This window comes from Amblyomma mixtum, chromosome 6, assembly GCF_055824585.1.
Source record: "Amblyomma mixtum isolate Tamu chromosome 6, ASM5582458v1, whole genome shotgun sequence".
Lineage (NCBI taxonomy): Eukaryota > Metazoa > Arthropoda > Arachnida > Ixodida > Ixodidae > Amblyomma > Amblyomma mixtum.
The window spans coordinates 34,721,368-34,743,677 of record NC_143017.1 but is presented as its reverse complement, the minus strand read 5'-3'; the positions used below and the strand labels follow the sequence as shown (position 1 = coordinate 34,743,677).

The 22,310-nt window shown below is 44.6% G+C and overlaps 4 protein-coding genes across 6 annotated transcripts in view; 2 read left to right on the top strand and 2 right to left on the bottom strand.

Annotated features, from left to right (window-relative positions):
• LOC149338772 (protein Spindly-like) overlaps positions 1-2,624 on the bottom strand; it is a 49,254-nt gene extending 46,630 nt beyond the window's left edge. The window contains exons 1-2 of the mRNA XM_089547783.1: positions 2,299-2,624; positions 2,166-2,245 (exon numbers count right to left, since the gene is read on the bottom strand). Of these exons, the coding sequence (XP_089403909.1) occupies positions 2,166-2,245; positions 2,299-2,365 (147 nt within the window). The 5' untranslated portion in view covers positions 2,366-2,624. The remainder of the gene's footprint in view (positions 1-2,165; positions 2,246-2,298) is intronic.
• Positions 2,625-2,702: 78 nt separating this feature from the next.
• On the top strand, positions 2,703-8,821 carry LOC149338771 (non-homologous end-joining factor 1-like). 2 transcript variants are annotated; one of them, XR_016283454.1, is made up of 7 exons: positions 2,703-3,080; positions 3,181-3,390; positions 3,491-3,629; positions 3,689-3,750; positions 3,821-3,932; positions 6,822-6,920; positions 8,089-8,227. XR_016283454.1 is itself a non-coding variant. In XM_089547784.1 (6 exons), exons 1-6 carry the CDS (start codon positions 2,886-2,888, stop codon positions 8,250-8,252), a joined length of 882 nt encoding a protein of 293 aa, XP_089403910.1. In that variant the 5' UTR covers positions 2,706-2,885; the 3' UTR covers positions 8,253-8,821. The 2 variants fall into 2 exon arrangements, 1 of the variants encoding a protein (XP_089403910.1); XM_089547784.1 differs by lacking the exon at positions 6,822-6,920 and having other exon boundaries at positions 2,706-3,080; positions 8,089-8,821.
• Positions 8,822-12,249: 3,428 nt separating this feature from the next.
• On the bottom strand, positions 12,250-20,172 carry LOC149338770 (E3 ubiquitin-protein ligase RNF180-like). Its single transcript, XM_089547782.1, has 3 exons — positions 20,032-20,172; positions 19,672-19,879; positions 12,250-12,579 (listed from the first exon to the last, which is right to left on the bottom strand). Exons 2-3 carry the CDS (start codon positions 19,861-19,863, stop codon positions 12,343-12,345), a joined length of 429 nt encoding a protein of 142 aa, XP_089403908.1. The 5' UTR covers positions 19,864-19,879; positions 20,032-20,172; the 3' UTR covers positions 12,250-12,342.
• A 231-nt stretch (positions 20,173-20,403) lies between these two features.
• LOC149338768 (uncharacterized) overlaps positions 20,404-22,310 on the top strand; it is a 41,133-nt gene continuing 39,226 nt past the window's right edge. For both annotated transcript variants that reach the window (XM_089547778.1, XM_089547779.1), the window contains exon 1: positions 20,404-21,864. In XM_089547778.1, the coding sequence (XP_089403904.1) occupies positions 20,527-21,864 (1,338 nt within the window). In that variant the 5' untranslated portion in view covers positions 20,404-20,526. The remainder of the gene's footprint in view (positions 21,865-22,310) is intronic.

The window sequence follows — 22,310 nt, the reverse complement described above, 5'->3', positions numbered from 1 at the left end:
CCCGAGAGAAGCAACCTAGATGACCCATCTAGATGGCAGGTGGGCCACCTTGGTCATGTGACCTTCTGGCGTCATCACAACCTGCCCATCAGATTGTAAGCAAAGTGCCCACCGTGGTAGGTGGCAGATAAAGTAGCGATTGGTCGGAAGCGATTGCTCGGGAAGAGCAACCTGGCTTGCACAAGCCAACTGCCACCGAAGGGCAGTGGTGCATCGTTCAACGCTGCACCACTGCCCCAGGAGTGCTAATACGAGCACCCCCAACGATCTATGACTGTCGAGAATGATCAATCCCGCATATACAGGGTGTTCCGTATTTATCTGTCCAGGTCGTAAAAAATTATCCTGCGCATACCACTGGTCTATTATGGCTCAAACACAGACCAAAGAGTAGCTCATGACAGTCTGAGTTTTTCGATAAATTTAAACATCGGAACTTGCCTGAACTGTCCGGAATCGGCTACAAACTGCAGTCATCTGCGCGGAGAATTTTCGTCTCGGCGAGCGGAGCAGCAGCTTTGACAGGCTTAGTCATCTGGGGTACTGCAAGACCTACCCCAGCTCCAAGGATTAATGGTTGCCTCGCCGTTCGCCAGATGGCACAGCCTTTCAAACCGGCTATTCCACTTGCTTTGACGAAAATGCTTCGGGCAGAAGAGCCCAGTTTTTCACCAATTCCGGGCAGTCCACACAAGTTCCGATGCTAAATTATTTATCGAAAAACGTAGACTATCATAATCTACCCTGTGGTCTGTGTTTGAGCAGAAATAGACCTGTGAATTGCGCAGGAGAATTTTTTAGAACCCAGATAGATGAATATAGGGTTCTTTCTTCGTTGGCGTTGCATAACCCTCCTCGCAGCGCCGCCCCTCCTCCTCCGCTCTAAGAGTGTGTTCGTCGTATTCTCCCGTTTTCGATTGTTTACTGGATATTTCTATTGCACTGATCTGTGCACCTTGTTTGAATTATTGGTTGCGGTGACTTGGGTTCTCCCGCGTTGAACTTAACACTAAAAAAATCTGCCTCTCCCGTAACCAAGAGTAGAGTAAGCATGAAATGTTTACGGGCATAACACATTGGTTGCAGATGGTACTAGTCAAAATCTTGAACTGGGTCTAGTGTTCAACACACCACACCACACCACACTCTTCTTGTTGCGTCAAAGCGATCGCCTGCAATATTGCGGGCTTAGGTAGGCAGCCGCAAACCACGGCGGCCTTGTGGCTTTCGGGAGTGGCCGCATAATCACGGTGTTGTCGGCAGGGGCGAGCAGGCTTCTGCTGTGGCGTATCACTCGCAAAGCGATCGCTTTCCGCAGGACGCGTGAGTGTGGGACCGCAGCGCCATCCTTGGGGACGGCGCGGAAGCAGTTTTTCAGCCCCAAGGCCCATCTCGCCCTGAAGCTCCCCTCTTGCTCTAAGCGGCCCTCTCTCAAAGCCCCTAACAGATCATGTATAAGTCTCGTTAAATCTCGTACGGTGCCAGGATGCTCTCGTTTCAGTGCCCGGATGAGTGGAATTCAGTGCCCGGATGTTGGCTCTCGATCTCGGCGTGACATCACCACACTGCCGACAATGGGAGCTAAAAGCATTTCATGCTTAATACCGCGAAAACGTTACCATGTTCAGGAATTGCCGGATAAGTGTTGTATTTGGCATTCGAGAGAAAAGGCAAGAAATTAATTTATGCTTTGAGCAAATGCAGTGGAAATGAAACAAACTAGATGCAGCATCAGTATTCTCTCTGTAGACTTTTTGAGAGCTGGATTCATTACTTCTAGGACAGTGGCAAGCACTACGTCAACTGCACACATATTTATTTTCCTCTGGTGCAAAGCAAGGAGTGCAAGCATAAGAAAACCCAAGTCGCCGCTACGAGTAATTCAAACAAGGTGCACAGATTAGTGCAATAGAAACATCCAGTAAACAAACGAAGAAAACGAGAACACACCCTTACGGGAACGACGAAACGGGAACGACGAACAGACCCTTAGAGCGGAGGAGGAGGGGCGGCGCTGCGAGAAGGGTTATGCAACGCCCATGGCCATTAATTCCTTAACGCTGTCGTGTCGTGCCCTTAATGCGGAGCTTAATCGTATCCTCCAATTTCTGTAATAAGCCACTAATAAAATTGTGACATTGCGGCAGAGGAAAAATTGAACATACCTCAACCCTGGAGCCATATCGTTTATGCGTGTCCTCTAGCTCTGCTTCCAACTTCGCGTTGTTTTTTAGGAAGTTGTTGCCTGCAACAAACGCGCAGCATTAGTTCGAGCACAAACGAAGGTCAATCTGTTACCTATTTTGATAGCCTTCTCCAAATCTTTCTCCAGCTTGATGACTGTGGGCTGCATGTCCACGTCCATTTCGAATCGTTTTCTTCTTTTTCAAATGGCGTAAGCGGAACTGCGAGGTCGCACGAGGTGATAATGTGAAATCCGTGAGAGCTAGTTGATCGATGCCATTCACGTCGCCCGTGACTAACCGAGCATAAAATAAGTATGCGTGTGGTGCAACACTTCTGCCAAACGTCCGTCAATGAACCAACATATTAATTCTATGGAACCAACTGCAGACAGCTGCGCAAGCGGCGCTGCAGTTTTTAGTAGAGTGTACTCTAGTTTTTAGCATTTAAATCGTGCGGTCACGGCTACGGATGGCTACGCTTTGTCTTATTGTAAACAAGCCAGCAATGCATAACCGACGCTTAGCTATATGCGTTACCATGCTGCGGCGTGCTGCGGTAACCGCCGTTATCGACCATATTGCCTCATTTTTTAATTGTAAAACCAGAAGTACTCGGGCTGTTTGCATCTTTAGCATATTTAGCATTACTGTGGTGCATTGCACAGGAGGCTATGTGAAGCCGCATCCAAATCCATAAAGATGGATGTGTTGGGAGCGTCTGCTGCTACGCTGGACGAAGCGTTTTCAAAACCATGGAGATGTTTCTGCTGTGATAGTTTTTCTGGTCACATCAAGCTCATTACAACGCCGAGCTCTGTCAGAATCATGGCGACTGATTTCAGATCTCTGTATCAAGAAATTCTCGAAGAAGATGTTCTTCAAGGCAGATGCAAGGCAAGTCGGTTATCGCTGCGAACGCGCTGCATTTGGACTTGATCGGCAAGCGTGAGCAGAAAAATAAATTATAATGATCTGTCTCTGTTTTCTCTTTTAGGATCTGAATCCATCTATTGAGGTTATAACGGAAAGCCTTGTGCGGCATCTGTCTGAGGGAGTGTCAGCCGCGATTGATGGCAGCTCGAAAAACTCGCCCGAGTTGACAGCGGTCGTTGACTCGGATTCTTTGAAAGTCTCCTTGAACATGTCAATAGGTGAAGTGAGATTCCGCTGGACCTTCATGATGACTGCGCTTGATAGCAATCAGGTGAGCCCAAGATGCATTCTTATCCGAGGTAAATGCGTTTATTTTGTTGTTTCTATCAGCGGATAAGCGGTGCTGTGCGCGTTATTTCTTCTCTATCTAGTTTTATTCGCACGTCACCCTGCCAATGATGGTCATGCTAGCGGCTTTGCAAGAACAGAGAGAACGCCTGTGCGCTTTGCTAAAAAAGAAAGATGCCGAAATATCGGACCTGAATGCATCAGGCGCAAGGTTTTCCAAAAGTAAGTGATCAGTTGGAATTTTATAAATCTTCATGACTGGGCCGTTTTCGAACTTCCAGAAAATCTTCGTACGTCGCCTTTTGATGAAGATGAATTTATGGAGGACACAGTGCGGACTGAGGTAGTTTATAAATGCCCGTATGAGCATTTGCAAGATTTTTAAATATTCACGTAGTGTTTTTGATTTTCAGATTTTGAAGAAATGTTTCAGCAACCTGCATATCAGTGCATTTGCTGGTGCTGAAGTTGAAAAAATAATGAAGGTATACCAAGATGTGTCTGCTTCGAGCCAACAAAAATCACGTACGTCAACCGTTGTCGTATATCATTCCCCAAATATTCTATCGGTGCAGTTCGTTGCTGTGGTAAGGAAATGGCCCCACACTTGTTCTTGAAAAATCATCTCTTAAAAGAAAAAGCTAGAACCAGTCCGTCACTAATATCTTTATTTTATATTCTAACATTGGGTGTAGCATCTCATTTTGAGCATGACATCATTTTGGGACATTTTAACACACACATTTTGCATACCCTGTTTTACAGACTCATGAAAATGAAAGCAATCTTCCTTGAACGGGAACACAAAGATAATTCACTACGTATGCTCACTGTGGATGTTCACATAGACCTTATCGACCGTTCAGGGTAAAGTTAGGTTTTTTCCTCAGTGGATGAAGTATTGTTTAGTCTCACAGTTATTGACTCTCCATACCAATATGACATGCGAGGTTGGAGATGGTGTATGGCTGCATAGTGCATGCTGAGTGTCTCGAGCCAACCCTTTGTTCCTGATGAACACTCTAAGCATATGGCACAATTACTTATACAGCAGACTCTAATTCGAACTTCAAGGGACCAGAGATTTTTGTTTGAATTATGAGAAGTTTAAATTACTGGAAATGCACCTTAATATGATCCGAAACTAAATGCAGTTTGCTTTATGCGTATCTATGCATACAAATAGTATCTATTTTTTTTAAGCAAATGTAGCTAAAACCTTTTTGCACAACATTAAATATGGGTGAAAGGCAGTGGCATGTTTACTCAAGTGGTTGCAAAAAAGTTACCAATAATGTGCCAAGTTCCCAATAGTGTAAAATCACATTAATCAAGGCCTCAAGGGACTGGAAACAAGGTCCGAGTTATCCGGAGGTCGAACAGTCGAATGGCTACAATACAAAAAATTAACTTTCAGAAACAGTTTCGCACAGCAGCAGATTTAATTGATGAAAAAGATAAGCAATGGTTGTCTGCTTTTAAGAGGAAAGTGCGTGGCAGTGACTATTTTTCGCAATTCCATTATGGTGCACTGCATGCCCACTGTCAGGAATAGCAAAGCAGAGCTGCTCCAAAAATAGTAAGGCCTTCTGCGGATTCCTTCATAGGTGCGACACAGTAGCGGAGGAGTGTCTTCGCTAGCAATGGTGGCCGTGTAAGGAGGCTTCACCACACAGCGAGCAGCTCATGATTACAGTGCGCATTATCGACGCACAGGACCATGCAAAGGGAAGGGAGGGGGACACAAATTTGTACTGGAACGGCGAGATGCCTTCAAAAAAGAAAAAGAACAACGATGCGCCAATTAGCATCCGAAACGGCGCACAGCTTGGCTTCGCCCACTGAAGCATTGCAGGCTGGTAGGGAAGCTCAGAAAACGAAACTACGCGGCGATGGGGTGACTCTGATCAACACGGCCCCCCCTTCCGAGTTAACCAGTCAGACAGGCAGAATTTTTGGCTAACGCAATGCTGCAAACCTGATGTATTTGACCTCGGTCGTTGCTCTTTCGCGTGCCGGGAGAGCAAGACAAAAAGTTTGCATTAACTGAATTTGAGGGAAATCGCGGTAACAATTAAGCAGCTTGAAGTGCATTGAAAGTATAGACTGTCAACCAAAATTTGAAATTTGTTTTCATTAATTGAAATTATGAATTATCTGAGTTTGAATTATTGAGAGTCTACTGTATTATGCTGCTTATCAACAGGGCACCAAAATTTTGAAGCTCAATTCAGCTGGAGTAACTGTTTCAGACAGGCATATCAGAGCTCCTTTGAACTCTGAGAATAAGGCTTTTAAACAATTCTTCAATTAAGAGATTGCATCCCTGCTCTCTGAAGCTTTTAACAAGATCCACCAGGATCCCTGGGTGCTTTTGTCAGCATTTTAACATTTACAGAAATACCATCTGTACCTTTGTAATCTGGCTCATTTCGTGGTATCGCACACTGCTTAATAAAAAAAATTGCAGACGGTTTAGCATGGCTAAGCATGGAATGTCATGTAGTAGCAGTAGTTACGGTTGTAACAGCAATAGTTACGGTGGGCACTTAAGGTCTTTACTTGCTGTGAATGCAAAAGCATCCTTTGGCAAAGACCTTTACTCTAAAGGCCTTAACCATAAAGGCCTTTACCCAGAAAGCATTTATCATGGAAGCCTTCACCCTAAAGGTCTTTGCCCTGAAAGTCTTTCCATGGAGGCCTTCACCCAGGTACATATGTACTTACATGTACGTGTACATACCTACGTATGCCCGAAATCGGACAATGCGCTTAGTAGGTCTGCCGCATTAAAAAGTGCCAAGTTCACATCTTGAGTGATGTCCACGGTGGCTCAGTGGCTTTGCCATGTGGTTGGCAATCCGAAGGTCGTGGGTTCGATCCTGGCCATGACCATATTTCATATGTATCAGCAGCGCGAACACAACACCGGAAGAAGAAGGAGAAGATAGTACAGAGCGCTGAACTTCCAACTTTTATTTGAACCGAACTGAACCCGCACTTATATACACATGCCAGTTATCTTTTTGATGCCCTGGACATCGTGTGGGTCCAAGTTCGATCGCACGCCTCGATTACTCCCCCTGGTGGGATTTTACCTGGCGTGTGTATATAAGTGCGGGTTCAGTTCAGTTCAAATAAAAGTTGGAAGTTCAGCGCTCTGTACTACCTTCTCCTCATTCTTCCTGTGTTGTGTTCGCTCTGCTGATACATATGGATCGCAACCAACTAGCCTGGCAGATGGTGTTATTCAACCGTATTTCAGTGGAGGCAACATGCTAAAACGCCCGTGTCCTGTGTGATCTCAGTGCACGTTAAAGAACCACAGGTGGCCGAAATTAGTTCAGAGCCTTCCGCTACGGTGTCCCTCATAACCCATAATCACTTCAGGATGTTTAATGTCACAATTCACAGTTTACAAAGCAAAGGACATGCAACACAAAGGAAAATTGAAACAATGAAGAAAGCACTGTGACGGCAGGAAGACATAGCCAAGCTGTGCACGGCAGTAAGGTGTGTAAACACTACACTCCGTTTCATACACAGCAGGCAACGCTGCGGAGGTTGCTCAAGTAGTGCGTCCGTGAAACCATATTACTCCGCCACGTATTATTCATTCTTCCCGAAACTTTGGTCATTGTTTGGACGAATACAAAGAGCAGTACAAAACGATGTGATAGCATTGAAAATGACGGTCGAAGCTGTGAGGAGCTCAGTGTTCGGGCTCTCTGGCCATAATCTGTATGGAGTGCGGACTACTTTTTGGGCACAGATTGAGTAGGGGCGATTCGCCCTACCAACCACATATCATACCGCCACGTGTACTTTTTGCTTCTCGGAATCTCGACGATTCGCAGGATGAAAATGTGGCAGGAGGTAAAACGAAGTCCAGGAGGTGCCAGTTACGGCACTGAAGATTTGTCGCTACGAAATATGTTTGTGTTCGCTTTGGTTGTATGGCGAACTACTTTTTGCGTGTGGACTTAGCCTGCGCGAACAGGCACACTAGCTTTGGCAGCATTGCCTGCTATGTATGAAACGGAGTGTAGTGCTTCCGACACTATATAGTAGTTGTTTCATTATGTTCAAAGAGCTGTGCCATTTTTGCGAAATTTATTTTTTTAGGTTTGAGTTAAGCACCTCAAGCTTTAAGGATACTCCATTAAAGTTTCTGGACAAACCTCTCTTGGTTCTGAAGTTTTTGAACAATGCTTCCATCAGACAGTAACAGTAGTAAGGTGGAAAGTTGGGCGAGTTGAATCTTATTCATGATGAAGTTAGCGCCAGAAACGAGGACCAAAGTAGGAGAGAAGACACAACACGAGCGGTTGTGTTGTGTCTTCTCTCCTACTTTGGTCCTCATTTTTGGCGCTAACTTCATCATGGATGACAGTAACAGTTCTCCTTTGTAATGAGAGACTCTTCGTTTAAAGGACCTTGAGTCTTTGAAGAGCATATGACTGCCAGTGGTGCATGTTGATTTTACAAAAGAAACATCTAGTAGCAATAATTGTGGTAGAAAAATGGCAAGATGGAAAATTTCCGCTAAGTAGGAGGGAAATTTTACATTGCTGTATTGACACCCCTGCCCGGCATTAGTGTTTGTTAGTATTTACTACTGTTGTAAGAGTTCCAGGCAGGGTTCACTAATGTTCTACTGTGTACACTGTTCTAATTGCAGCTGATGCATCTGACAAGCAGTCTGCACACAGTGTGGATAAAGAAACCACAGCGCTGAAAGCCGAAGCACATAACTGCCAGCAATTGCGCAGCAAAGCATCGTCTCCAGAAGTCACTCCCGAAGAGCCGAAGATCAAGAAAGTCAAAAAGCGTCTAAGGCTGTAGGAATCTGTACAACTACCAATCTTTTCTGATGAATCCTGCTGCAAAATGCCCACAAGGCACTACTGCAACTGGAAGGATTGTTACTCTATATGCGAACACTATAGTGAGAGTCAGGAATGTGATCTCTTTCGGTAGACTTTCATTCATACTGTTTTCTCTGTGAATGGAAGTCTACAGGGAGTCAACCAGTTTTTCCTTTACATTCTCCTATTTCGGATACAAAGATGTCTGCAAACATGGGAGCTTATTCATGAAGCTTATTCTATCAAGGCAATGGGTTGGTCAACCTATGTTTTAGGACATTTCAATGGACTGTCCCAGTTTTCCTGAAGGGTCTCCATAATTTTACAATTGAAGCACTTTTTTGGTACTTCTAATGAAATAGTTCCATCTTGCCAACATGGTCTTTACGAGCATGATTTGATTTTATACTTCGCTAGTGCTATTGTTGTGTGAAGTTTGATATTCCTGAATTTTAATTTACTTTTGCTATTGTGCTGTTTTATATTTTTAATACAGATTGTGTGATATACATCCTTTGCGCTGAAATAAAATAGTTACATGATGTCTGCTTGACTTATGCTTGCAGTATATAATTGATCACTCTTGTGTCCAACACCACTGCTTAGTCATGAGCACAGCTACTTATGAACAGTGAACTTGAGTGAAATGAATGATGCACAGGCTGTGTTAAATGTCGCACAGTTTTAATCTCAACGTAACGAATAGAAGACAATCAACGCAGTGCCATTCACTCTGAAGGAAAAAATAGTGCGCTCAGAAATCGTGCACAGCTGCTGTAGTCAGTTGCACAAAGCTCGTTTCAGCTGACTAGGTTTATTTAAAACACTTTTATTTCCTTCTTTCGTCATGACACATGTGCAATGTTCTATTTTTTTTTTTTTCAAAAGAAATGCACTTGTAGTATCTCATTCTTTATCCGGTATATGCAATCTCTGCACTTTCCAGGACTTCAGTGATAAGCACTGAACAGTGTCACCCCACATACACACAGGTTGGACGCAAGTATGCGTATCATTACAGCCACAAGCGTCTTTGTGGGCACAAGGCAAGCATCCGTATCCTTGGGATGCCACTCAGCGGTTTACTGCAGTCTGCTTCATGCATACAAGGGTCACCACCACTATATATATATATATATATATATATATATATATATATATATATATATATATATATATATATATATATATATATATATATATATTAATTTATTTATAATTTATTTATATTTTTAATTTATTTATTTTGTGGTGCTGATCAATTTAGAATATTACTGAATATGTTATCGCTTAAAGCTAATTGATTAGAAAAGCAGAAGAAAAAACAACCACATGCCGCCGGTGGGATCCAGCTTTAAGCGATAACATATTCAGTAATATTCTAAAGTGATCAGCACCACAAAATAAATAAATAAATTAAAAATCCCATGTGCCCCTTGGTTTCTGTGGCTATTGGCTTCTGTCATATTTATAACGAGCACCCCTCATACCCCTTCTCATATATATATATATATATATATATATATATATATATATATATATATATATATATATATATAGTCACCAGAAATTGAAAAACATAAGATTTAATTCACGACGTTTCGGCTGGAGGACCAGCCTTTTTCGAGTGTATTACAGTATTACAGAATACTGTAATAGACTCGAAAAAGGCTGGTCCTCCAGCCGAAACGTCGGGAATTAAATCTTATGTTTTTCAATTTCTGGTGACTTTATCTTATATTAATCAATCAGCTGCCAAGAAATAATTTTTGATATATATATATATCAAAAATTATTTCTTGGCAGCTGATTGATTAATATCCTGGCTGATTAACACCTGGTATATATATATATATATATATATATATACCGGGTGTTTCAGCGAACACTTTCAAAAATTCTCATAAGTAGAATTTTCTTGGTAAAGATATGGCTTTTGCAGCATAGTATTACCAATGTTGACGGACACCAGAAAACCGGTAAATCATATTAGGTAGTAAACTGGTTCACTAATTTTTAATAACTATCTTTTTAACTATTATAGTTAGGCACCTAGTTGCAATTAGATATTTGTAGCCGGTCGTTAGTAATAGCCATATAAGTTTTTAGAATTTCGAAAATGCGATTATCCTCGGCGCTGTGGCTCGACAAAATTTGGCTTTTTCGACCAGTTACGTGCACTGGAGGGGATGCTTTGCCTGCATGCTTTCGATAGCGCATGTATTTTTCGCACGAAACAGCCAGACTTTGTCGAGCCACAGCGGTGAGGGTAATTGCGTTTTCGAAATTCTAAAAACTGATATGGCTATTACTAACGACCGGCTACAAATATCTAATTGCAACTAGGTACCTAACTGTAATAGTTAAAAAGTTAATTATTAAAAATTAGTGAACTAGTTTACTACCTAATATGATTTACTGGTTTTCTGGTGTCCGCCAACATTGGTAATACTATGCTGCAAAAGCCATATCTTTACCAAGAAAATTCTACTTATGAGAATTTTTGAAAGTGTTCGCTGAAACACCCGGTATATATATGAGAAGCCAAGGGACACAGATGACTTTTGTTTTTAATTAATTTATTTATTTTATGGTTAAGAAGTACTTGTTCCTTTCCTCGTCCGTGTTGCTGTTTTGCGCTCTCATGTCTTTCACGATTATTTTGTGGTGTTGATCAATTCAGAATATTACTGATTATGTTGTCGCTTCTTTTCTAAACAATTATCTTTAAGCGATAACATATTCAGTAATATTCTGAACTGATCAACGCCACAAAGTAGATAAATAAATAAAAAAATAAAAATCATCTGTGTCTCTTGGCTTCTGCGGTTGTTGGCTTCTCTCATATTTATAACGAGCCCCTCATTCCCCTTCATTTGATTGCTTAAAATATATACATATATATATATATATATATATATAAGGGATAAAGTGCATCCACGCAATCTCTGCTCACTTCATCTGCACAATCCGTACAATAAAGACACTATTGTGTAACACCACATGCCAATGCTTTGAGGTCAAAGCAAACTTCTTCCTACTGTGCCGTGGCCTTGCATGGAGCGATACAGTTAAACTGCATATGTGTTTAGTGTTCTTAAAAACTTTAGCATTGATACCTTCAACCCCAGCTGATGACCAATTTTTTAATGAGTCATAATTTTAATGATCCCACTGGGATTGAAGATAATGCCTGCCAACTGAGGATAATTATAAGCAGGTGCCTTGGGAAGATTCTGAAGAGGTCCATGGGTGAATACAGAACAAAATCCATTGTTTAATACATTAGCAACTAGATCATAGATTACACTAGAGATTATAGATTATTAATATAGATTTACACTTGGCAAGGCACTTCTTAATTCAAAAAATTATATTTTCCTCAAAGTTATGCTGCCATGGTGTTGACTCTTATCTTGCCAAGGAGCAGCCAATCGCATCATACACACAAAGATTAGAATTCTGATTGGACAATTTACATGCACCCGGAAGTTTGTCTACGCTTGTCCTTCTGTTCTATCACAGTTCTGCCAATGCACTTTTTTCTTTTAATCCACACATTATCATCCAAGCAACCCCAATAAATACATATTAATGAAGAATCTGCAAGTTTTGAAAGTGGCGAGTCGCTTGCCCAGTCTTGGACAATGCTCTGCTCAGATGAAACCATACAGTGGCAGCCAATAGACACCTTTAGCATATCGTGTACCATGTTACCGTTACCGGAGTACCGGCAGCCCGTCCACCGCCGCTGAGCCCACGTCGATTGGTCCCGATGCTGCACGCGCGCGCGCAGCTCCCGGGTAAGTGGCGCCATCTGGTGGTGCCGTCAAGACGATTTGCGCATGTGCATTGGCTGCGCACGGGCTCCCGGTACTCCGGTACTGGTAACTATAACACAACACGGTACACGGTATGCTAAAGGTGTCTAATAACAACACTCAGAAACAGTGTCTTCAAGAAATGTCACTGTGTTAAGATATCATAACATCAACGGGCTTTATTAAATATATCGCGCCATACAACAACTGTAGAATTGAAGAGTTCTGGTTCCTTTGGCGCAGTTATCAGCTTGCACTTGGTTCACCAGGGTGGCTCAATAACACACTGTCCGGTGGCTTCACTATGTGCTCCAGAATGGATGCCACTTTGCGCGTCTGTTCACAGTCTATGCGGCTCTTGGATATGTGTATGGGGGGCAGAACAAACTCATCACAGTCACACTTTGCACCGGTCACAAAGTCAAATGATCCCAGCCTGGCGTTGCATCCAGGACAGTAGAGCTTCCCTTTGACCCACTCACCCTGGAAAGAAAAAAAAGTCAACAAAATGATGAGTGTCTATAGCTCCAAAGTAACAAACTATGAACAGCCCCACCATTTCACACGCTTTTTTTCAATATTTAGGTGCATGATGTCCTCCGAGACAGCAATAGCCAGTGAGTATTTCTTTAGCTAACGATGAGCCACTAAAACTCCTTAACACAAACTTAATTTCTTGTTAGCAAAACTTCATTCTAGACACCACTGAGGCAGAGAAGTGACACAGTAACAGTAGCGATGTCAGCGCATGTTAAAGGGACACTGAGGAGAAATTGAAGTTGACTTGTATCGACAGAATACCAGCTCCTGATTACAAAAACGCCACTCATACTGACAATAAAGCTCTTGTAACGTAGAAAAGAGCAAGAACCAAAATACAGGTATCGCCGCCACAGGCCAAACTCGCAAGTACAAGCGTGATGAGGTCATAGGACAAAACAGTGTTGCTAAAACCAACACTAGGACACGAGAAGCCACGAATCACTGAGGCGCAGCCAATGCTTGCGCAAATCTCCTTGACGTCGCCAGATGGCGCCACGTACCCGGCAGCTATGCGTGCGCCTGCAGCATCGGGACCAATCAGCGCCTGCTCACCAGCAGTAGGCGGGCTCCCGGTATTCCGCTAACGGTAACAAGGTACAAGGTATGCTAAAGGTGTCTATTTGCGAGAACTTCGTTGACGACTTCGAGAACGGGATCCACCGTAACACTGGGAAAACGCCAGTGAAAACGTAAACGAAGCGACGGTAGCGACGGCCGCAATAGCCGATAGATGCCTTCAACGTGCGGCTGGCGGTAGCTTTCTTTTCGGCTGCTGCTAGGCCGCACTGCTGGCCGCCAGAAATCACGGAGTCTGTGTTACGTCATGTGCACGTGATGTTTCACGTCACTTAGTCCTGTGTCGTCATAGGAGAATCCCAAGTTTGAATCAGAGCGGCGGGAAAAACTTTTTCAACTTCGAATCCAAATTTCTTAGAAATAAATGCATCTTTCGCTGCCGGCCAAGTGGCAACAAAGTCATGAAATGCCGAACTATCGGATTTTGCTTTAAAAAAAATATTAATAGAGCTCTCCTCACTGTCCCTTTTAAGAACCCTAGGTTCACTACGGCGTCCCTCATAGCCTGAGTCACTTTGAGACATTAAACACCCCATAAACCATAAGCCACACCAGGTTTACCATTGTTGGTTTGCCACATGTCCTAGTGGACAAATGCTAAGAAAAACAGCCATGACACACATGGTCCAGTAAGTCTGATATGTAACACTGAATTATGAACGAGAAGATAAAAACAGCACGGGCACAAAATGTCATGATATTATGCAGTGTTATCGAGCCACGCAGCACTTCTTACTTATGCTTTCCAAAAAAGAGACAGCACTTTCCAATTACCTTTCTGTCCAGTAACGGTTTTATGGTTTTTACCTTTGTCTTAATCTAGGTAGATTAAAATTCACACTATGAAGAAGCAATGGTTTTACTGCTTTAAAATAATTTACTAACCCATTCAAATCAATGCTGATGCAGCCTTGGTTTAGCATGGACACGGCTGCAACTTTCTCTTCCAAAGTCAATAGGGAATACACACAAAAGTGTAAGCCGCATATAAAATCACTGTTTTGCCAGTCGAAAATCAAAGAACAATCAGCACAAGCTACACCAGCTGCCACTTTGCAAAGGAAATGACTTGGCTGAGACCAATTTTAGCCATTAGATGAGGGTCTTCAAATGCATTCATTAGATCCGAAACTTCGTAAAAATGAAAGGACGCACCAAGTATGATGGCAATGAAAATGCTTCTGGTGCAAGGGAATATGCGGCCAAGGAGCGCCATGGCACAATGTATTTTCGTTTGCTCAAGGTGGGTTCAAAGATCCATTTTTCAAGCATTTCAACCTGAATAAGCCAAGCACCAACACCAGAGGAAGCTGGTACCTATTGCATCACCGGTGGGTACCCGGCGGCACCGGGGATCGAACCCCGCACCTCCCGAATGCAAGGCAGATGCTCAACCACTAGGCCACCAATGCGGTGGACACACCAAGTAGATGGAAAATTTGCATCCACACAGAAAGGCTTGCTGCTTTGCCTTGAATCCCATTTCGCAACAGTGACACTACGCAAGTCTCTGACTTTACCAAGGCCATTGGTGCCTCTTACTTTTCTGGTACGAGCCAGCAGACCATGAAGAACGTTGGCTGCACTCACAATAGGCTGGGCGTCAGCACACCACCGCAAGTACTGTCTGTATTACCACGCAACACTTTGGCGGTAACGACGTTTGTGACTGCTTCACTACTGAGAGCTGTCAGCGCATTCTCGTTCATGCTAGCATAAATGCTGAAGCCAATGTCTGGTGAGACCTCGGCCAATGAGCAAAGCTCTTACATGAACTGGGAGTGAGCACTTCATGTTGGCTCCCAGGGCTTTCTTGATCTAACAGAGCTTTGTTATATAACATTTAACGGTATAATTTACATCCTAAGGTTGAGAACACAAACATTAAGCTTAGTGGCACACCGGTATTACATCTGCGCCACACATGCCCAAGATGACATTCAGTGCTTAACACTGTTCACACAGTGACATAAGGGTGAACTTAATGCCATCTGAAAATTGATGAGTTAGCCACTACTGATTATCTCACAAAATCTACGCTCTCATATCTATTGTTTGCATGGAATAGTCAGAAACGCCCCATTGACTTAGAGCATTTCTTATTGCAGACATGCACCAAGTCAATCCTCACCCTTCTTTGCCATGTCTGCACACCACCACAACCACCAAAATGCACATTCAGCTATCACGAAGGGATCATCATCATCCTGACTACGCCCACTGCAAGGCAAAGTCCTCTCCCATGTCTCTCCAATTAACCCTATTCTTTGCCAGCTGCGGCCACCGTATCCCTGCAGGCTTCTTAATCTTATCCGCTTACCAAACTTTCTGCTGCCCCCTGCCACGCTTGCCTTCTCTTGGAATCCACTCCGTTACCCTTAAAGACCAGCGGTCATCTTGCCTTCGCATTACGTGCCCCGCCCAAGCCCATTTCTTCCTCTTGATTTCAACTATGATGTCATTAACCCACGTTTCTTCCCTCACCCACTCCGGGTGCTTCCGATCTCTTAACATTACACCTATCATTTTTCTTTCCATAGCTCGTGCGTTATCCTTAAGCTAAACCCTTTTCGTTAGCCTCCATGTTTCTGCCCCATAGGTGAGTACGGGTAAGATAGAGCTGTTATATACTTTTCTTTTGAAAAACACATACCTCCTCTGATTTATTAAAGTGAAGTTGTCAGACAGGGTGTAGTAAAGACTGAGGGCACTTCCTTTTTTTCCCTTTTTCTTTTGTACGTGGATAACACTCTCAACCGCCTTGTGCTCAAAGAATTTGAGTTCTGCCTCTTCAAGTTTACCTTTACTTGTACTAAGTAAATGAAAACATAACACGTATGAGAAGGTAGTAATAAGATCTAAAAGGCTATCATGTGACAGCTAGCAAATCATCCCATTTTTTAGTGTACCACTAGAGAGAGAGCTCTTTAATGAAAAACAGATTTTAGCCGGAGTAAATATTCGCTGACATGCTACTCTGCGTAGGGGAGGGTAGAGAGGAGTAAAGATGGAAGATGGGTTGTAGTAAAGAGTGCAGTCATTGTAGAGAGTTGCAACGCAATAGTTCACTGCATGGTGGCTTCTTTGGATGAGACCAAAGTCAAGTTCTGTGCATGGGCAACGGGGTGAACAAGTATTTGGCAATTTAGAGTTTGTCTAAAACAAATAAAGCCTCTAAATTGGCAAATAAGAATAACACTGCACGTCGCTGCTGTCTGTAGCAGCCTAAAAGACCTGTGAGTGGCACTTCGGTGACGGACTGTATGTACTGTTCATAGTGCGCATAGTGCCCATGGCCTAGCTGAACACAGCTTGAAGCACTATTTTGTTACTGCGCAGAAAATATACTTTGTTATGGGACAAGAAGAATAGGGAAACACTTGGACAGACACGAGACTGGCACCAGTCTTATGTATGCGTTTCTTCATAGGTGGTATGCACTGGTGCACAACCGCTCTGCGGAGCTACGGTGCAACACTGCCGGCCACTATGATTGAGGTGCATGCAGTAGACCAACTCCTGCTGCTCAAGCATATTTTCTTCGCGTGTTGCACTGCCGCTTGGAATCTGCGTGCATCGGAGATTCGGCCGGTAGTCGCCGGGCGTGATAGCCGAAGAAACTACGTCGTAAACGAATGCCACTTTGTTTGGGTAGCTGCTTGAGCCGGCCAAGAAAACAGGCACAGAGACGAAAACTGCTCGTGGGTTTGGTTACCCTCGATTCTGGAATCAAAGCTCGGATAGCGGTCAACGACAGCAGCGCTTCCGTGAAATCAGAGAGCCGCATTTAGTTAAGATACAGTTGCGGGAAAATGATCGGTGATCTGGCCTCTCGCTTAAGTGCACGACCACATTGGGTAAATCACTGACAAAAGGCGCCGATCACGTCTTGCGAGGGAGTCCTCTGAACACAACGCATACACATGACTGGACTTGGGAAGCCTTGTTACCAATCTGGAGCAGTCAATCTTTTGCACAAAGGTGGTCGTAGATTTTCACAACGGCTGCTCATAAGCCAGCAAACTGGGCTAGATACATAATGGTGGTTCAACAGTGCAAACCCACATAGACCAAGAAAGAGACAAGACACACAAAACAGCGCTGAACTTCAGCGCTGTTTTGTGTGTTGTGTCTGGTCTCTTTTTTGGTCTGTGTGTGTTTGCGCTGTTGAACCACCATTATGAATCAAAACCAACTAGCCCAAACTGCAGTTCTTCTATGGGTTAGATAGTTGTTCACTTTTGCACAGTGGTGTTGACAAAATTTGACATGAGAGTACCTGCTAGCTGAAACATGATATTCTACACTTCGTCAGTGTTGTGTCTCTTTTTCGTGTTGGCATATAACAACACAGCATACAAAGCAAAAATTAGTGCGCTGTTTTGGTAGGGGCCGCGGTTGCCGCGCCAGTTCACGAGTTAGCGGTATCACCCTGATGCAAGCACAGATTTAGTGTCACCCACAATATAAAGAAGCTGCCTGGGTGGCCACGACCCCACCAAAAAACGAACTGCATGCCCCAAGAATTTGCTTGATGATCAAAGAAAGCACGAGGTTATATCTTTTCATTCAACATTTAAGCAAACTTTGTTGGCCGTCCTGCACTTCATTAGGATGCACTTCGTCCATAAATTTCGCAGGTCAACCTAAGATTAAAAGCATGTCGGGGTCAGATTTGTAATAGAGCTCGGAAATTAATGGCTCCGCGCAGATACGCAGTCCACAGTTATGCAAGGAGCACCATAGACGTGCCACATCTATCAAGGGGCCCAGGGTCACAGATCTTTTCCCCGTGAATGCCTGAACTACATGTGACTCTCCGGTTTCACGGAAGTGCTGCTGCCATTGACCACTGTCCGAGCTTCTATCCCACAATTGAGGGCAACCAAACATGCAACCAACTTTCGTTGCTGCACCTATTCTATTCTTCTTGTCCTGTAACAGTGTACGTTTTCGGCACAGTAATAGAATAGTGACACACCAACTAGCCCACCAAACAGCCTTGTTGAAGCTCAAAGCAATTTCAAGCTCCAAGTGCTGTTTCACATGGTTGTCTCAGTAATCCTTATTTTGTTTTCATTTGCTGGCAGCTATTTTCACTCTGTATTCAAGGAACAATATGTGACAATAAGATCATCCTCCTCTTGAACACTCGCATCACTATTTTATGCAAACAGCACCTGTAAGAATGGCGGCATATAGCCACAGTGTATTGTTGGGCACGTCACTATTCTTGTTGATACATTCTTTTCGCATTCATGTGGGCGAGTATGGGGTCACGTGCAAGCCTTTTGAGTCGGCCAGAAAGGTTTCCATACACTCGGACAACAGCCTGGTCCTTCCTACATGCCTTCCCATACCTGGAAGGTGCCAGTACTGTGACCCCTTCCGTCCTTTTTTTCGCTCAGAAGATACGAGCAGGAAAAGCAAGATCAGAAGAGGCAACCTTCCCTCATTGCCCGAAGGTTCTGAAGCCACCTTGGTGTCACGTCACTTTGGATCAGTAGTATTCAAGAAAAGTGACATCACAACTGCTTTGCAAGCTTTGTTATTTTTTCATTCCTGAGAGAGTGGTGGGGCTAGCCGCATACTGCGCATCTCCAGAGCACTTCTCCATATTGCTGTCACACTTATCGGACTGGCCAACTACGATTACTGGGTTTTGGGAGCTGCTGCAAGGGATGTAAGTCTCTGCAGTTTGGGACACAGCCTCCTGTGCTTTATTTGTTTGGCCTATAGCGGTCAGCTACCTCAGACTTTACTGCACTACCGTGGCACACGCAACCTTCTAGTTAACATCCCTGCATTCCTTGTTCCTCTTTATCTCTCTCCAACTATATTTCAACTGCCATCAGCATTTGAAGCAAGCAATATTCTGGCTTGTGGGGTAAATTCTCCTTTCCCTTTCAGCCACGAATTAAATACTACAGTACGGTGCAGTGCAGTGTGTAGGGTTTGGTGTTCCAAAGCTGCGCATGCACTACGAGAGATGCTGTAGTAAAGGACTCTAAGTGATTTGGACCACTTGGGCATCGCACAGCACATAGGCGTTTTTGCATATCATCTCCATCTAAATGCAGTTGCCGTGAACTGAATGCAAAAAGATTTACACCTTCTATGAGCTCAAAATGCATGAGGGAATAAATAAAAGTTTCTGAAGAACTATGCAGTGGTGTCCAAGTTGTGCAGAAACCGCAACTAAGGTTTGATACATAAATCAAGCACGGCAGCTTATTTAGTGTTGAATTATATCGGCTCGCTTCCCGATAACAAGCAGCAGCAAATGTTGGAAGAAGTAACTGTTGCCTGCAGTGTATTTGCTGGTGCGAAAATATATCAGATTCAGCCGAAGAGAAAAAAAATATATATAAACAGTGTTGTGCAGTATTTTGTAGCAGAGGCCAATGGACCAAGTAAGCGCTGATGACAAGCAGATGTTAGACGCATTGCACTCACGTTGTCAAGTTGCTCCAGCAGCCAGTCAGGCACGTTTTCGTCTCGAACATACCAGACAGTGTCGACTCGGTTGATCGGACACGTAAAGCCCACATGCCCCGACCACGGTTCACTGTGGGACGAAACCATGTGGCTACTGCTGAACAGCGAGCGGCGGCACTTCTTGCAGCGAAAGCCTGCCTCGTCACTCATCGCATCGCCGTCTGATCTGTAATCAAAGAACGCACAAGCTTATATTATGTATTACGCATGCACACACGGAAACACAAATGCCCCTGATCAAGAACCACCGAGCTTGATTAATCTTGAAAACCCAGTCAGCCTCATTACCGGTTTTGGTTGAAAGCACAGAAAACTCACCCAACACTGAGTTAAATGAATGCACAAATGCCAATGCAAATGCGACTCTACATTAAAACTACACGATCTGCAGATTGCTGCCACAGCAACTACGGCAACAGAGGCCCATGCACCAAAGCTTTTCAGAAGCGATCGCAAAACTGGATAAAAATGGCTATTTCTTGGCTTGTTTGCAATCGAGCTTGGGTAGTTTCCGAAGGCCGGTTTCCAGTCTTAAAATTATGTCATTAACGTCACGTCTTGTTGTTAACTAAATTCATCCTGTTGTTCAGCAATTTAAAATAACAAATAATATTAGACTATATACGCTAAACAGTATTAATTTCACGACGTACGGTGAAGTGGAGACGCAACTGCGGCCATCATCGCGGCACCAAGCGACAGAAAGAAAAGATGGTTGTTTAGGCGCTCTTTGAAAAACGTGTTCGACGGTGCCAACAACAGAGGCAGCATTCTGGGGCCTGCTGGTTTTTGCGACTGTCAGCTACCACAGACATGATGAGTAGCAGGTACAGAAGCACCAGGCGCTCTCCGTGGCCTCATAATAACAATAATGAGCGTTGGCAGCCTCGTTCAAACGTTTCCAGTTTCGGCTACCGCCGTCATGAATTGGTCGAAAAGCCTTTCTCCAGCACGTTCAGAGAGAACACCTCCGAGGAAGTTCCAACGTACGGTGAGAGCTACAGCGACACTTACTTTCGCAGACCGCCTCGGGGTGATTTTCAGAGCCAGAAATCTTACGACTCTGACTCGGGAGACAATGGGCCTTATTGCCCGCCTAGTAATGCCAGGCACAGCGCTGAGACTGACTACGCAGTTCACGATTTAGTGAAAGCTGCTTCGGACACTGATTTTCGTTTCTCATCGAGCCCGCATCGCAGTGAGGAAGCGCGAAGGCAGTTTCCGAACCGCAACCCTTACAGGACAGTGCCTGTCACAGCGCAGGAGCCGAGACAGCTTGTGCCTATTTTGAAGAAAACTTCCAACCCGTGGAAGGCGGAAGATGGCGACAACGACGCTACCCGTCGTGACGTCGGTCCTGCGTACCCCCTGAATCCGAATACCGGCAGTCTCCACTCAGGACCGTTACAACGCTCCCCGAATGCAGTAAGTCCGCCCTCGAGGGGATTGCTCCCTGTGCCCAACCTCGCGCGAGCCCAGACTCCATCGAAGAACTCGTGCCCTGACTCGATGCCCGTCTGGGGCATGCCGCCCGACCTCGCGCAGAGAAATCGTGGCTACTTCGAGGCGCTGCGACAGCGCGAACAGGAGAGGAACATGTTCGGCAAGAGTCACGGGCCGCAGAGCACATTCCAGCGGGAGCAGCCACCATTCGACGGGTCGCCTCAGACGCTAGCATTTTCAAGCTCCAGCAATGCGCCTACATTCAGTAACTATGCCAACAGAGAAGCTGATGCTCATGAGAATGCCACTGGCCCTGTGGGTGGCCCACAGCCCCGCTTCCAGGGAACGTGGAGGGGAAGAACTGTGGAAAGGGGCAGGTTGTCGAAGAGTGGCAGGGGCGTCCGGAGTGGCCGCCAGCACACACCAGGCTTTCAGCCACGTCGTCGTCCAAATGGCACTAGTGCAGAGAGAGGACCCGAGAGTGCCGGCAGTCGCACGTTTCGCTGCGGTGTCAGTGACGCCCGCCTTCTCCTCGAAAGGAAGAGAAGGTGCGCCTCCGAGGAAGACAGTGAGGAGAGCTTGCCGCCTCAGGAAGACCAATCCGCTGCCAGCACATCTCCTGGGCGCGCGCAGCTGTCGAACAAAATGGCCCTGATGGACAGAACGCAGCACGACACGAAGCGCTGGGTTGAAAACCACTTCTCCGAGGTAATGCTAACCGACGTAATAATGTGTACTTTGTCATGCAGTGTGTGTGTGCAGTTTTCATTTGTTGCACTCAGTTTCTACTTCAGGAGAAGACAGTTTCAGACAAAACAGCATGCCCATTTTGTTCCTGCGCAGTTCAGTTTTAAAGCTGGTCGTTCTCATGACCTCATTTTGGGCACTACTCTGGGATGTTGTGCACATTACTTGAATGTTTATGCATAACTCATAACTTGTCAGGCCTACGTTATACTCCTGTCACACCGGCACTTCCAAGGCCCCCCAAAGGCTGAAAGGCCATTGAGCTCTACTCTACCAGCACTTTCACAATGGCCATCAAGTCGGTTGATAGTTTTCACAGCACGGTTTCGCAGCAGAGACTAGGCAGGAAATGGACCTTTGTTGTTGTGTCATGGGGAGTGGCCTCAGCATTAGTGACCCGCACCCTT